This window comes from Podarcis raffonei, chromosome 5, assembly GCF_027172205.1.
Source record: "Podarcis raffonei isolate rPodRaf1 chromosome 5, rPodRaf1.pri, whole genome shotgun sequence".
Classification (NCBI taxonomy): Eukaryota; Metazoa; Chordata; class Lepidosauria; order Squamata; family Lacertidae; genus Podarcis; species Podarcis raffonei.
The window spans coordinates 78,204,481-78,220,452 of record NC_070606.1 but is presented as its reverse complement, the minus strand read 5'-3'; the positions used below and the strand labels follow the sequence as shown (position 1 = coordinate 78,220,452).

At 41.5% G+C, this 15,972-nt stretch overlaps 1 protein-coding gene across 5 annotated transcripts in view; it reads right to left on the bottom strand.

Annotated features, from left to right (window-relative positions):
- MED12L (mediator complex subunit 12L) overlaps nt 1–15,972 on the bottom strand; it is a 187,995-nt gene that overhangs the window by 126,055 nt on the left and 45,968 nt on the right. For 3 of the 5 annotated variants that reach the window (XM_053390283.1, XM_053390285.1, XM_053390286.1), the window contains exons 11-15: nt 6,300–6,431; nt 5,718–5,844; nt 3,473–3,687; nt 1,074–1,178; nt 156–338 (exon numbers count right to left, since the gene is read on the bottom strand). In XM_053390283.1, coding sequence (XP_053246258.1) covers nt 156–338; nt 1,074–1,178; nt 3,473–3,687; nt 5,718–5,844; nt 6,300–6,431 — 762 coding nt within the window. The remainder of the gene's footprint in view (nt 1–155; nt 339–1,073; nt 1,179–3,472; nt 3,688–5,717; nt 5,845–6,299; nt 6,432–15,972) is intronic. The other 2 variants (XM_053390287.1, XM_053390288.1) reach the window with 1 other exon arrangement.

Here is a 15,972-nt window from a genome sequence, read left to right as displayed (position 1 = left end):
TGGCTAAATGAATTGTCATTAGTTTGAAGTAAGCCGGTAAGCAATTTATTTATTTAACAGAATTTGCATCCCACTTAATTGTAAATAAAACCTCTAAGCAGTTTTGCTTGCATGTGTATAGACTTCCTCTTCAAAGACAGAAAGAAGTTACTTACCAGAGGTATAGGAAAATGTGTTGCATATTGCAAATGGCGAAGGAGGTTGTAGTTTGATGGAAAAATCAGCTCCCTCAGTTTTTCCCTCTTCATAGACTTTTCACTCATTGTTGAAATTCTTCTGTCTATCATTGATACGGAATTCAGATTCTCACAAGACTCCCCAGGCATTGGAGAAAATATCTAAGGCATGTAAACAAACATTTAATACTGTAAACAGAAATATCCATTGAATTTATGGTATGGCCAAAAAATGCAGCTTCATTTTACCTCAGAATAGGTAACTTATGATGTATGTCTGAGACAGCCAATGTGGCAACTCCCAGATGTTGGTCCACAACTAGCATCAGTCACAGCCAGAATGGCCAATGGTCAAGGATGATGGGAACTGTAGACTAACAACATCTGGAGGGCACCACGTTGGCTACTCCTGATGCATGCCAATGAAAACAACATTCAATTGCATTGAAATATGCAGGAACTAAAACCATTTTGATTCAATTTTCAAAAAGCAGCTAATAAGGGGGCCAATGTTAGCACTCAATATTGTGAGTGAAGAATGGCAAAATGTTTTTGTTTTATTTTTTTTAAATGGTTTCAGTAAGTATAAATGATATGAGTTAATGTTTCACTGCTCGTGACATGTTCATGATGGTGGCAGTTTAAACACAGTGGAAGTGGTATCAAGGTTACCACAGTGGAAATAGGTGAGGCATCTTTTGTAAACCTAAGACCATGATGCTATTTAAAAGAAGGAAAGGATGAGTATGGGGGAAAGGGGCGAGATATTTTGAGAATACCAGAAGAAATGCAGAAAATGCTGGTAAAAGTGTGTGTTCCATGTCTCAGATCATGCTGACGCACGTAGCAAAGTGAAGAATGGGTTTTTTAACTGAAAAAATCCGAAGTTAGACCTACTGGAAATTCCGAACCAAAGTCTGTCTTAAAGTCATTCTTGTCTATGTCATCAAAAATATTAGCAGTTCCCGAGTCAATGTACATATGTTCCATAATACTATGGTCCTAATGATCACCGAAGAGAAAAAGAAACACCAGTCAGAGCATGATGTAAAGCATGGGTGACTGGCCACGTAAGATTTAAAAAATCACTCAGTTTTAAAAAGCACAATACTAAAATTCTTAGACTAAACAAGACAGAAGACATTTCTGCCCCCAACATATATAACACTCAAAATGGTCTCTTTCTGAAGTCATACTTAAAAAATAATAATAACAAGCTTGGGAAAACTGCACTCAAGGGCGATAGCCTGAATGTTTTGTTTACAATGAATGCGTAATCTCCTGGGAAATGTCTGCTTTGCTATGGGATCAGATTAGAGAAAGGCTACAGCTAAACCATCAATACTTCTCTAGAGGGATGCGTATTCCCCAAGTACAGTGCAATTTGTATAAAGGACCACTGTTCACAAGAGATTGTGCTGCTGCTGAGATGAAACCTTGCAGAAATAAAAGTCTAAAGTCATGATTCTTGCAGGTCCAAATAGCAATGGATTGGTTTTGAGGAAAGAACCTAACAACCATTAAAGTTAAAAATAAAATTTGGGCTCAAACCTTAGAAGGACACCCTTTCCTTCCAATTCCAATCATGGACATATAAAACAATGCAAATGTAACTAATTCTATCGACACCTTTATTATATAAAAAGATCTAGATCCATCAGAGCCCAATAGGTGCAAAATATCACATTTCATTTATGCAACAGGCATTTCGTCATCATGGCAGCTCTAGACTGTATTTAGCCACGAACTACCTTTAAGTATAATGTGTCAAAGCTATTATCTCATTCATCTGCATAATATATATTTTTATTTAATAAATATTTCTAAACCACTGAGGGTTATATCTCCTTCCTCTCCTCTCCCCTCGTGCCCCCATATTCTGCTCCAGAGAGTCCCCCAACTCTCCAGAGCGGATTTTGAGGTTGTGCAAGGAGAGGAGAGGGAGGTTTCATTGTGCAAGCAAAACTTTGATGTGCAAGCAGAATGGCATCAACGAACAGAACCCTTCGTGTTTAAAAAATGTCTACGTACCATGGAAACAACACCAATCAACATTAAAAACAGTAAAATAATATCACAGAAGCAAACACAGAAAATCAATGATACAGGTTCCAATCTTACGGGTTAGGGAAAGCCTGCACATTTTCATAAAGACATCTGAAGCAAATAACTGATGGTGCTTCACATCATAAGGCAGAGGTAAGGGCATTCCAGAGTGAAGGGGGAAAGGAGGAAATTGCCTGTTTTAACATTACCACTATATGATATTCTGTAGAGTGTGCTGGCCTGAGCAAAAATATCCCAGGTGTTCGAAGTGATCTTGCAGGTCTACACAGGGGCAAGCAGTCCTTCAGGTAACCCAGTCCTGAGTTGTTACAGTAGTCCAGTCCTGAGGTTACCAGTATATGGAATCATGGTGGCAAAGGTATGGGTATCGTCGACACACCAACACAAGTTGGCAGTAAGCACCCATCACCAGAGAAGTAACCAGGGCCTCCACTGACAGATGAATCTAGGAGAACCCCCAAACTACATGTCTGTCCCTTCAGAGGAAATGAAACTTATATAATCTCATATGCTGTCTTCCATTCCAATCCCAAGGCAGTTTAAAACTTTGGAAGACACTCCTCTAAACAAAACCGGTAAAAAAGCAAAAGGCAAAAACAATACAACCAGTATAAATTACAATATAACAATAAATCCAGCAACCTGAAAAGTTCTCAAGGTCAGGTATCAATGACCCCCAGAGGAAAACTCAGCAAGGTTGGCACCTGTGAGAAACTGTTCCATAAACTTGTTAACCAGGCAGGGCCTCTACCTGGATGGTGCCAGATATATTTCTGCAGGCTGTGGCACAGCCAATAGGGCCTCATCCTGAGAGCAGGGTAATGTTGAGATCTCGAGATCTCAATATTGCACTGTTGGCATGGAAGCTTCTGCACAGTGCAACTCTCGTCCTGCATCATCAGGATAAAACACGTGCACACTTGTGCAAAATCCCAGGTCACATGAGAAGACCATACACTCCTATTGCTTTTCATGCCAACAGAATCCCTCCAGAAACTGGTGAGTAGCAGCAGCAGCAGCATGGACTGCTCACATTATACTGGCTAAAAGGGGCTACATTAAAGGTTGGCACTGAGAATCTGATGAACAACACCAATAAAGCTTTCTAGGCAGCACAATTATTATTTTTCAAAATGCTCTTAGTATAAAGTGGGGTAGGGAGAAAACAGCAGCAGGTTGTCATTTTTGACCTAGTGAAGCTGAGAAGCAAACTACAATGCACTTCATACCTCCAGTTTCACATCTTGTTCCCTAGAATACTGTTCATCCATATTTTCCCCAGTTGGCGAGCGAGACATAGAGGTTGCAGTGATGGATAAGTCTCCACGTGATATTAAAGTGCACATGTAAGCATCGTGGGAGAAAACATCATGCCGTATGAATTCACAGAAAAGCAGCACCAGGTTCACAAATTCCATCTTCTCATGTTCACTGTTTGGGTCAGCTACCAATAGAGAAAAGGTTAGATTTTATTAATTATCATTAGGCTCAAGCAGCTTTTGTTTAAAAAGAAAAAGAAAAAAGTAAGCCTACCTTAAAATTAAGGTAAAGGGAGCCCTGACCATTAGGTCTAGTCATGACTGACTCTGGGGTTGCGACACTCATCTCGCTTTATTGGCTGAGGGAGCCAGCGTACAGCTTCCGGGTCATGTGGCCAGCATGACTAAGCCACTTCTGGTGAACCAGAGCAGTGCACAGAAATGCCGTTTACCTTCCCGCCAGAGCGGTACCTATTTATCTACTTGCACTTTGATGTGCTTTCGAACTGCTAGGTTGGCAGGAGCTGGGACTGAGCAACGGGAGCTCACCCCATCGCGGGGATTCGAACCACCGGCCTTTTGATCGGCAAGTCCTAGGCTCTGTGGTTTAACCCACAGCGCCACCTGCGTCCCACAACCTTAAAATTAAGGTTACACAAATAGCTACTTAAATATTTCAGACCCAAAGGGTAGAATTCAAAACGGCCCTAAGGAGATAAGTTACATCAGCTTGCTTGTCCAACAGATTGGTATCCCCTCTGCTCCCACAAATTGTTCTCCCATCCCTCCAGAGATTTAGGAGAAGGCCCGTTGTGCCAGTAGGAGTCCTCACACAGGCTTCTGCTAGCAAGACAGGTTAGTTAACCCCACTCCTTATAGCTCAATCAGTAGAGAATGAGAAGCTTAATCTCAGGATCATCGGTTCATGTCCCACATTGGGCAAAATATTCCTGCATTGCAAGGGGTTGGACCAGATGACCCTCATGGTCCCTTCTGACTCTATGACTATTAATTGCAGCCCAAACCATCCTTCTCATGGGATTAATCCAGGCTTCAAAAAGTCAGCCCATATAAGAAGGTCCTACAACACTTCTGAAAAATACTCAGATTGGCGTATCCCTTTGCAGCTTAACACATTAATTTGATCTCATTGAGGCTTTCTGGAAGTTGCAAGAATAATGTACCATGAATTGGACAATCAAGACAATATATTTGCACTATTGAACCAATATAGGTTAAATGACGTGGAGGAAACCCGGTTATTAGAACCCATAGTATATGGTACCTGAATGCACCGACATTCCCACTCCATAAACCCTTACGGAGTTCTGCTCTTTTTTTCTAACTACTACAAACACACACAAGTGTCAGAAAGCAACATATACAGGCTCAGCATATGGTTAAGCATATCAGAAGTTTATCCTTCAGGTTCCAAAGATATCACAAGCCCGCTCCACAGTAACTCAGAGCAGGGCTTTCAGTGTGGCTGCCCCAGTTCTGAGAACAGCATTCCAGTCACAATATGGCAGGTGCAGACTATCAGCTCCACCTTTGTGGACACGCAACAAGGGCATGTGGGACCACTATTGGCTTACCTATGAGGAGAAACCAGGAACAAATTGCAAAGGGAGGTATAAAAAAGTGTAAACTACTCTGATAAGCACTGGAGGACAACTGTGTTTCATCTGGTAATAAACTGATGAGCTGCTAACTTGATGCTCAGATCTGACACATTTGCACTACAATCCTGTGCATATTTAATAGGAGCAAATCCCACTATAAACTGTGAGTCTTACTTCTGAATAAGCATGTACAGAATGACAATGTCAGAGTTTTAGTTTATGTTTTCCCTAGTGCCAAATGTTAGATTGTACAGTCTAAGTTTAGTCTGTAAAGCAACTGGTCCAAGGTAAAACAAACTTGGAGTGGGGCAGGCAGGACATTCCCCACCCCCACCCCCCAAGCTCTGAAACAAAAAGCTACATTAATTGCCTCAAGGCAAAAACAAAGCTCAGAAATACTTTAGTTCCCAAAACACAATGTTTCGGAAAGTTAAAGCCTTCTAGGGGAAAAAAATAAAAATCTGTAGATCAGGCAGAAATGAGGGAGGGGAAAAAATGATACAGTCACCAATAATAATAGTGAATATCCAGTAGCTGGACAAAAGGTCACAGAGTTTCATCCTGCTCTGGAACAGAGAGGATTTGATGCTTACATAATGAGGGGGCCTGGGTGTCTAAAAACCTAAGGAGGACATTCTGGAAAACGGGAAGGCTGGATCCAGCAAGTGATGCTGAAGAAATTGATTCCTTTTCGTCCAAGACTTCTGCCTCACCACATCGCTGCAGAAATAAGACAGGATAGAAGCAATCAGTGTAGAACTGCAACACAACAGCTATGAATGCACTTGCACTTGCCCTCCCCTCCCCTATTACTTAGGGGCACACAAGCAAAAAGGGGAGGGGGAAAAGAACCTGTTGTTCAACCTGTTGGTCTCTGCTTGTGTGCGAGGAAAAACAAACAAATTAATCTAGAGTCATCTGAGATGTGGCCAGATGACACGTAAGAATGGAATAAAGACTGGCATTCTCAGCATCCTATCTTCCCTCTGCATGAGAGATTAAAGACTTCTGATGCTTGTTACAGGGCCTGAACCTTCCACTATGAACCAAGATGGATAAACTGCGTTAAACTTGCTTATAAGGCTGTAGTTCATGGTCAAAGCTAGTTCTCACTTAAATATGAACTGCATTTCTCTCTCCCTGCACACAGCTGTCATACTGCAAAGATAACTTACTTCCACTTCAATTTCAGCTTGCCTCTTCTCCAATAATTTAGCCACAGCCATTGCCCTATGCTTGCCAGCTCTTTTGCTGCTCACGGCCCATTCACAAAGCAATGTTACGACAGCTTCGTCATTAGTTGCAACCTGTTAAATAAAAACAAAACAAAAGGTCAGTCTCTTGTTTAAGAAGGTTAAAATGCTGGCTACAAAGACAGGCATACGATGCGGACCAATGGCAACACTAAGTTTCCTGTTCAATTTCCTACCCCTTTTATCCCTAGGATGTATGTTTGTCTAAAAGTTCAAAAGAGAGTTTCTTCTTCTAGGAGGTATGTGTGGCTAGACAGGGAATGAATGCATGGAACAGAAGCATAGTAGATGTGTGTTGAAGAGCATGATGAGCTAGTCTGAAACGGTTCTCAAAATGCAATGCATGTACAGTGGTACCTCGGGTTAAGCACTTAATTTGTTCTGGAGGTCTGTTCTTAACCTGAAACTGTTCTTAACCTGAAGCACCACTTTAGCTAATGGGGCCTCCTGCTGCTGCCGCTGGAGCATGATTTCTGTTCTCATCCTGAAGCAAAGTTCTTAACCTGAAGCACTATTTCTGGGTTAGCAGGGTCTGTAACCTGAAGCGTATGTAACCTGAAGCGTATGTAACCCAAGGTACCACTGTATACCAAAACAGGCTTTGCTATCACTCTTAGTCTTGTTTACATTTACTACACTACTGGCTACATTTATCAGTTGAAAAGCTGCTCTTTTCAAAGTAAGGATCCTTTATGAACACAGTGCTTCTGTACATATTTCATTACACATTGTTTTCTTATAACTTTTAATTGAAGATGAACCTTTTTTTATGCATAAAAGCCACCTTCATTTTAGAGGTGATACACCGCTTTTTATTTAAAAAAAGAAAAAAAAGCTGTCCTAAGCAATTCTTATAATTCAGAAATGTGAATCCTTAGCTAGCAGTAAATTCCAACATTCATCTTTAATCATCCAATCAATGGTTTAACCAGTTTCTGTATGTGAACATCAAAAAACAAACTTTCTGTATCGTTATTACTACTCACTACTGCTATTAATTATAATTTATACATAACGCAATCCACGTGCATAGGCACTTCAGCACTTTACAGAATGCAATAGTACAGTTCCCTGCCCCAAGGAGCTTACAATCTAAAATTCAACCTGGGAAAAACAGAGGAAAAGGTACAGGAAGGAAGGAGACACCAAGTTAAACATGGGGAGGAATGTGTGATTGTTCCAATTTCACATTCTTAGGCTTAGTTACAACAGGGCAAGGAAACTAGGTGGTAAAGCCAACCATTTCATTTTTTAAAAGTTGGTGTAGAAAACGGATTTGAGGAGAGGTGTTCTGGGACACACTTCCAAGCAAACCAACAAAGGAGAAAGGGTGGAGACGATTGAAAGAGCAGGAGACTTGTGGCTGGTGGTAGCTGGTAGCTGGTACAGCCTGAGAAACTAAGATTGCAGACATATTTGTGACCGGAATGTAATGACAGAAAGAAGGGGGAGGCAACGCCATTTAAGGCTTTCCTCTTAGCAATTAGATGCATATTCTTAATATATAGTGTCTGGAAAGGTCCTAAGCACATCCTTTTCTATTAGCAACAGCAAACATAAGCAGAGCAACGGCCTCCCACATCCTCCTCCTGTTGCAACTTTATCTTGTTCAAAGCATTTGCTTAGATACACAACAAGATATATAGGAAGTCATTATCTGCTGCTTCTTTCCATCACACTATTAATAACGGCTTTGCTAGATATCACCAGAAGCTTGCCTAATCTAGCACACTAGACTAGGTTCTGATGTGATCTCAGAACCATCTTTGAGAATTCCTGGAGAACAGGCGAAGTCCCGGCAGACTGGAGGAGGGCAAATGTTGTCCCTATTTTCAAAAAGGGGAAAAGAGAGGACCCAAATAATTACCACCCAGTCAGTCTGACATCAATACCAGGGAAGATTCTGGAGCAGCACCTACAAAGGAATGCTGTGATCACCAATAGTCAGCATGGATTTCTGAAAAATAAGTCATGTCAGACTAACCTGATCTCGTTTTTTGACAGAATTACAAGCCTGGTAGATGAAGGGAACGCAGTGGATGTAGCCTACCTTGATTTCAGCAAGGCATTTGACAAGGTGCCCCATTATATTCTTGTAAAGAAGCTGGTAAAATGCGGTCTTGACTATCCTACCACTCAGTGGATTTGTAACTGGCTGACTGACCGAACCCAAAGGGTACTGATCAATGGTTCCTCTTCATCCTGGAGAAGAGTGACTAGTGGGGTGCCACAGGGTTCTGTCTTGGGCCCGGTCTTATTCAACATCTTTATCAACGACTTGGATGATGGACTCAAGGGCATCCTGATCAAATTTGCAGATGACACCAAACTGGGAGGGGTGGCTAACACCCCGGAGGACAGGATCATACTTCAAAACGACCTTGACAGATTAGAGAACTGGGCCAAAACAAACAAGATGAATTTTAACAGGGAGAAATGTAAAGTATTGCACTTGGGCAAAAAAAATGAGAGGCACAAATACAAGATGGGTGACACCTGGCTTGAGAGCAGTACATGTGAAAAGGATCTAGGAGTCTTGGTTGACCACAAACTTGACGTGAGCCAACAGTGTGACGCGGCAGCTAAAAAAGCCAATGCAATTCTGGGCTGCATCAATAGGAGTATAGCATCTAGATCAAGGGAAGTAATAGTGCCACTGTATTCTGCTCTGGTCAGACCTCACCTGGAGTACTGTGTCCAGTTCTGGGCACCACAGTTCAAGAAGGACACTGACAAACTGGAACGTGTCCAGAGGAGGGCAACCAAAATGGTCAAAGGCCTGGAAACAATGCTTTATGAGGAACGGCTAAGGGAGCTGGGCATGTTTAGCCTGGAGAAGAGGAGGTTAAGGGGTGATATGATAGCCATGTTCAAATATATAAAAGGATGTCACATAGAGGAGGGAGAAAGGTTGTTTTCTGCTGCTCCAGAGAAGCGGACACAGAGCAATGGATCCAAACTGCAGGAAAGAAGATTCCATCTAAACATTAGGAAGAACTTCCTGACAGTAAGAGCTGTTTGACAGTGGAATTTGCTGCCAAGGAGTGTGGTGGAGTCTCCTTCTTTGGAGGTCTTTAAGCAGAGGCTTGACAACCATATGTCAGGAGTGCTCTGATGGTATTTCCTGCTTGGCAGGGGGTTGGACTCGATGGCCCTTGTGGTCTCTTCCAACTCTATGTTTCTATGATTCTATGACCATCTCCAGTAATGGGAGCCTGGATCAGGCCCATGCAGAGGCAAGGGCAACCGGGTACAGGAGCCAGCCAGGGCAGGAGGCCTGTCAGAGACCAGCTGCTTTGTCTGAGTTTAGAAGCTTTATTCTAACAAGGCACACTCCGCAGACAAGCTCTGCACGGGCCTGACCTGGATCAACCTGGAAAGCTAAAAAATATAGGTGATTCACATCCCTTTTAATTCAGCTGCAACCACAAAACGTTAAGGAAGCCACACACTTTTCCATTCAAAAAAGAAACCTAGAGGGAAGGGAGATCAATAAAAGTTTACAAAGTTGTGGGTGTTGAGAAAACGAAGAAGGAAAATTATTAACGTATGTAGCACACATAGGATTGGGGAGACGGGGGACAGGACCCAACCCTCCATAAATGGAGGTTGTGAAGAATAGAACAGTCATGTGTCCTACTTTAAAGAAATTCTTCTATTTCCATTGCAGAACAGAGCGAAGTGTGCCACTCAGACAGAACTGTCTGCACCTCCTAAACTACACTCATGCATGTAGGTGCAGTGGAGGAAACCATCCCATTGCCAATGTTGAAGCTGGATTCAGTAGTTAATGAAGCCAACATTTATACGTGGGATGGGGAGGTACCAAATTTTCCTTTGCCTCAAACGGCAAATTGCCACCGGCCTAGCCCTGAATACTCCTGCCAACCTAGCAGTTCAAAAGCGCGTCAAGTGCAAGTAGATAAATAGGTACCGCTCCGGCGGGAAGGTAAACAGCGTTTCCGTGCGCTGCTCTGGTTCGCCAGAAGCGGCTTAGTCATGCTGGCCACAAGACCCAGAAGCTGTACACTGGCTCCCTCAGCCAATAAAGCGAGATGAGCGCCGCAACCCCAGAGTCGTCCACGACTGGACCTAATGACCAGGGCTCTCTTTACCTTTACCTAACCCTGAATATGTTGTAGAAATATAAAAGCAACGTGCATAATCCCATTCCCGCTTTCCACAAACAAGATCTCAGGCCAAAAGCATTGGGTAACCAAGCAATGCTTGCCCCTTGCAGAACAGGGTCTTGAGAAGTCCCATCCCGAAAAGGTTGCGTTGGGCTCAATTCTCATAGCACAAGGCCCAGCCTTTCTGCTTCTTCCCCTCATCCACACGCAGAATACAGTAAAGATCCCTGCCTTGTTTGTGAAAGGGCTGGGAAATTAACTTTGGGCAATAGCACAAACAAAACAAAGCCAGATGGCCCTCCTTTATAAAAGCTAAAAAATCTGAAGCTACTCTTAACAGCAGCTGTGACTTTTTGCATTGGATATGTGAATGTTTATAGAAATTGGATTATTTTATTTAAAAAGGAACACAAGTTAGCACTGGAATTCTTGGCAATAAATTAATAGTGATACATTTCTCAGAACAACACATCACTTTATTTTCCAGAGCACTGACGACTGAAGTGAAGCCATTTGACACTTTTAACTTAATTTTTCACACGGAATAATTGCTTAGTTGTCTTTAGAAGCATCCAATTCCTCCATATACAGAAGTTTTTTCAATACCTCCCTTCTGACCTTTCATTGTGCAACATTAATCAAGAACAGAATATATGCTGTGTGAAACTGAAAAAGGACAAACAGCTGGTTCTGTTTCTAAATGAGTCAGACTTGTTTTAAGGTTGTGCAGCTGCCAGTTTGACTACAACACTCAATCCCAATCGTACATATAAACAGGAGAGAGTGAAGCAAACTTCAGACCTCTGAACTGCCAGCAGAAAATGCACCACTAAGTCCACAAGCCTAGAATGCTATAAGCACTGGGGGCAGAGGGAGAACACTGAGTCAGTAGTTTTTTTCAAAGTTTGCACTTTGAATGTTTGCAGCTGAACACACAAGCCAATTTTAAATGGAAGAGTGGATTGACTTGCTAGTATAAAGACGTCCCAAAGCACGTTTCTCCCTCAGCCATAAACATGGTTGTCTAGGGTTGGAGGCTGCGTTCATGATTTATACAAGTCCCTGTCAACTTTCGACCAAATACTCCAAGGCGACTTAGAAACACAGCAATACAAACATAGCAATTTAATCAAAACCAGAACCAAAAAAAAGCAAATTAATAGGAGCAGCAATAAAACAATTCAAAAGCAAACAGAAATTTTAAAATACAAGTCAACCTCCAAATGCTTCTAAAATATAAGGGGGGGAATCATATTTATATAACCATTGCCCTAATGTCAATGCATTCCATTAACTTGGAAACATAATTTGCATTTAAAATGAAGCCAAAAAGTTTCATGTTTTTGAACTTTCAGACTAGTATATAATCATGCCCCAAGAATGATGTACACTTTTTACATAAACATAATAATAAAGTATCCACTTATTAAGAGTTAGAACCTGGGAAGAACAGTGCAAGTCTCTGTCATGAAGGCACCAAGTAACTTAGGAGAAGAGACTGTTATGAAGGTGTATCTACAGTCAACATCATATGGTACCTTTGTTGCCATTCTGTTCCCAGTAACAACATGGAGCCTTTCTTCACCTCCCTTGCAATAGTATCAACCTAATATGAGCTGCCATATTAGCTCATATTTGTTTGTTGTAAACACAAGTGCTAGGGATGGGGCATAAATAGTATATTACACCTTGATCAATGCATGCAACATCTTCTCTATGAAATTATTTATATATTCCACTGATCTCAAACCTCAAATTTGATTCATAGATTGAGAGTGTTCATCCAAGGCACATTGGCTCCAAAAGGCCTCCTTATGATTAAAAAAAAATCTATAATAAAATTAAGCAGTTGATAACTAGCAGCTTTTTCTAAGCACCCCTAATTGGATGCCCCTCAAAAGTCTGATGGGTAAGACCAGTCAAGAAGAATCTTATCTAAGTGGCTGTAACCTAAACAGACAAGCAATATGGTCATAAAATTGGGGGGGGGGACTGTTTGAACAGCCTAAATGTTATTGGGTAAAATCAAGTCACTATTCCAAGAGAATGTTCTCTGTAATAATTTCCTCCGCAATTATGACTTTTATGTAATTATGACAATTATGACCCTCTATCACAAAACAGCTCACCCAAACAGTATGATAGGAGTCACTGTTTGAACTTCAAATCTGTCTAGTTTGGGTGTTTATTTTATTCTGTTCCCAGGCCTCCAGCGTCCTCCAACATCATTGTTTTCAATATGCTTCTAATGTCTCTCCATACTGTTCGTAAATCTCCCTGCGATGATAATGTTTCCACTGTATCTTCAACTTCCTAATAGCTAATTATTGCTATATTAATTATGGCAATCAGAATATACCGCCCTCTAAAATTGAACTGCTGATATAGTTGATGATGGCTGCACCATTTCACGCCACCTTTTTTATTTAATACCTTTCCTTAGTTGCAAAGGGGAAAGGCACTCCCAACCCTTAGGCAGCTTCAGCTCCGCATATAGGAATTCCAAAAACCCTGCTGAGAATCCCTCTTCTGCCCAGTTACTAAAGGCTCAGGGACACTGCATCTATCCCTTGCCTCTACCCCCCCTAACTTTGCTTGTGATCTTTTGCATTCCATAACTCCAGACAAAATTCTCCTGCATACAACATTTAACAGAATCAGCATGGATAATCCTAGGAAGCAGTTATGGGATTCCCCTCAATTCCATTTAAATGTAGACATTTCCATTGTTAGCACTTTGGGCTTGCAGTCACATCTTCCTTATCTTGAGCCAAACCAAGTCAAAAATACAACTCTCCCTGTTCTAACCAAGTCTGCATCATCAAACCACCTCCTGTAACAGGAAGGGGTTTGGGTGGGTCCAACAAAAAGCAGATGCAAGCAGTACCTACTATAAAAAACCACCAGCGCATTATAGCTGAAAAGTGTACCAATCAGCTAATAATCTCATCTGTTGAATCCCACATTAAGAATATGGAGCAGGATCCATCCTTATGTGCATGCAGCTATATCTTGAAGCCATTGGTTCATGCCCTACCCTCCAGAGCAGGAGAAAACAAGCTTGCTCCATCTTCCATGTGACATCCCTTTAGATATCTGAAGATGTCTATAAAAGCTCCTCTCAGTCTCCTCTTTTCCAGGCTAAACATAACCCAGCTCCGGGGGGGCCACTAGGTGGCACATCGGAAGATGGCTGACAATAACATCTCTCCGACCCACATGAGGTAATTTGGAGGCTATGATGGGGGTAATTAGCCTCCTTAACCACCACCCCCAGGATTGTGGGGGGGACGGCCCTTGCCTGCTGTGCCCTATACCACCCCCGAATTTGTGGGGGTGGGGGCACTAGGCACAAAGCCCTCCTGTGGGATTCCGGCACTCCTGGACGCCGTCCCTGATTCGCGCCGCTAGTTGCAAGCATCTTCAAAAGAAACAATTTGGACGAGATAAATTGCACATACTTCAAGGAAAAAGGGGAGTAAAGACTGCTGACAGAAGAGATCTCTGATAACAAGACAAGAATAAAATATGAGAAGATACGTCAAGATACGGTATGACAAATGACTGAGGGGGGGGGGAACCTGCCTTCCTTTTTCTTATGTGATTTAACAAGAATCCCCTCCCCTAATGAGTCAGAAACTAAGGACTTAAGCTGTGGATTTAAGGCTGTGTGGAGATAAACTTTCGAACCAAAGCAATGTTTCAAGATGAAGCTGGAAAGCTAAGAGTTTTGGAATGACGCAGTTAAAAATGCCGTCGCCATTTTGGGAGGCATTGTTGGAGCTCTTGGGTCTGGGAGGAGAAAGAGAGAAATAGAGTTGTTTACATATCGTGGATTAACTTCTCGGTGGGACTTAAGAGCGACAAATGCCAAATTTATGGTGGAAAGAGCAATGCTATCTACGAAGGAGATATATGGAAACCATCTGGACTTAGTGGAGGAAAGGGAAATCCACACAGGATTATTATTTTGCTTATCGGCTTAAGGAGACTAACAGAAGAGATCGTAAAGGAAAAATAGAAATTATATGAACAAGATATGATGTGGAAACACCAAGATAAGACTGGATAGAATTATGAATTTTGTCTGGACTGATTGGGACTGATTTGGACATTAACACAGTAATAAGAAGATGATCTGAAGCCCCCTTTGGATCTTGAAGTATGGGTTCCCCCAACAAAATTTAAAAATTTGGCTTTGTAATTTGGAATTTATGTGATGTGATTTAATTTGATGTGATTGGCCAGTTAATAAAAATTATTTTTTTTAAAAAAATAAACATAACCCAGCTCCTTCAACTGTTCTTCATAAGGCTTAGCTTCCAGACCCTTCATCATTTTGCTTGCCCTTCTCTGCACATGTTGCAGCTTGTCAACATATTTCCTAAATTGTGGTGCCCAGAATTGGACACAGTATTCCAAGTGTGGTCTGACCAAGAAAGAATATTACTTCCCCTGATCTTAAGAGTTGCCATATTTCAAAAAGTGAAAATCTGGACACAAAAGTGAGCTTTTTTTTTAAAGTTTTAACCAAATTTGTTGAGCTTTTGAGTTTTTGAGCTATTTTTAATGAAATTCGACACTGGCTGCCATACTGGATTTCCCCAGACATTTAAGCAATTTCCACCCAGGCCCTGTTTCCAAGGGCCAAATACCATCTATGTCTGGGAAATTCCGGACGTATGGATTCTACATTATCTGGACACTAAACTTCTGTTGATGCTGCCTGGAATAGCATTAGTTTTTTTGCTGCTGCATCACACTGCTGACTCATGTTTCATTTACAGAATTCATAAAAACTATCTCAGAGAAAATAATAAAGAAAGCAAATGAAAATATTTGTTACAACCAGATATGCATCCAATGAAATGACCAAAGTCTTACTTCTGGATAAATGTGATTGTGGGTGGCATGCAAGTCAGCTTAAGGAACAAGGCTGGCACAGTGGACCTCCTAACCTGAGGAGAACAGGTATTAAGAAACACAAATAAGGCAGTTTCAAGAAAGCTGCAGCAAGCCATTATCAAGTAACCATATATAGGTATATATTATCAGCTGCTTCCCAACAAACGGAAATGGCTAGAAACAGTTTACAGAGCCACATTTTTATCGACTGGTAGTTTCCAAAAAAGTAAAACTCCCCCACTTTCTGAATAGTCTCTATGGGAACAGCTTTGCACAAATCAAATATTTCTCTCAATACTAGACTTACTCACGGGGAAATTATGCAACCTTCTATGAATAGCAACTGATCAACAAATTTAAAATGGCAGCGCTGAAGGTGAAGGGCAGAATACAGGAGAATTGTGGGCAAGAAAAGAGGATGGCTTTGTGAGGCTATGTGAAATTGAAAAATTGACTCATTCCTGAGTAGTGACATGTTCTGTGCAGTCAATGCAGTACAGGATATTTTTAACCAAGGACTGAACTGGAAAACTTCAAAAGCTTCTTCTAGTAAATACACA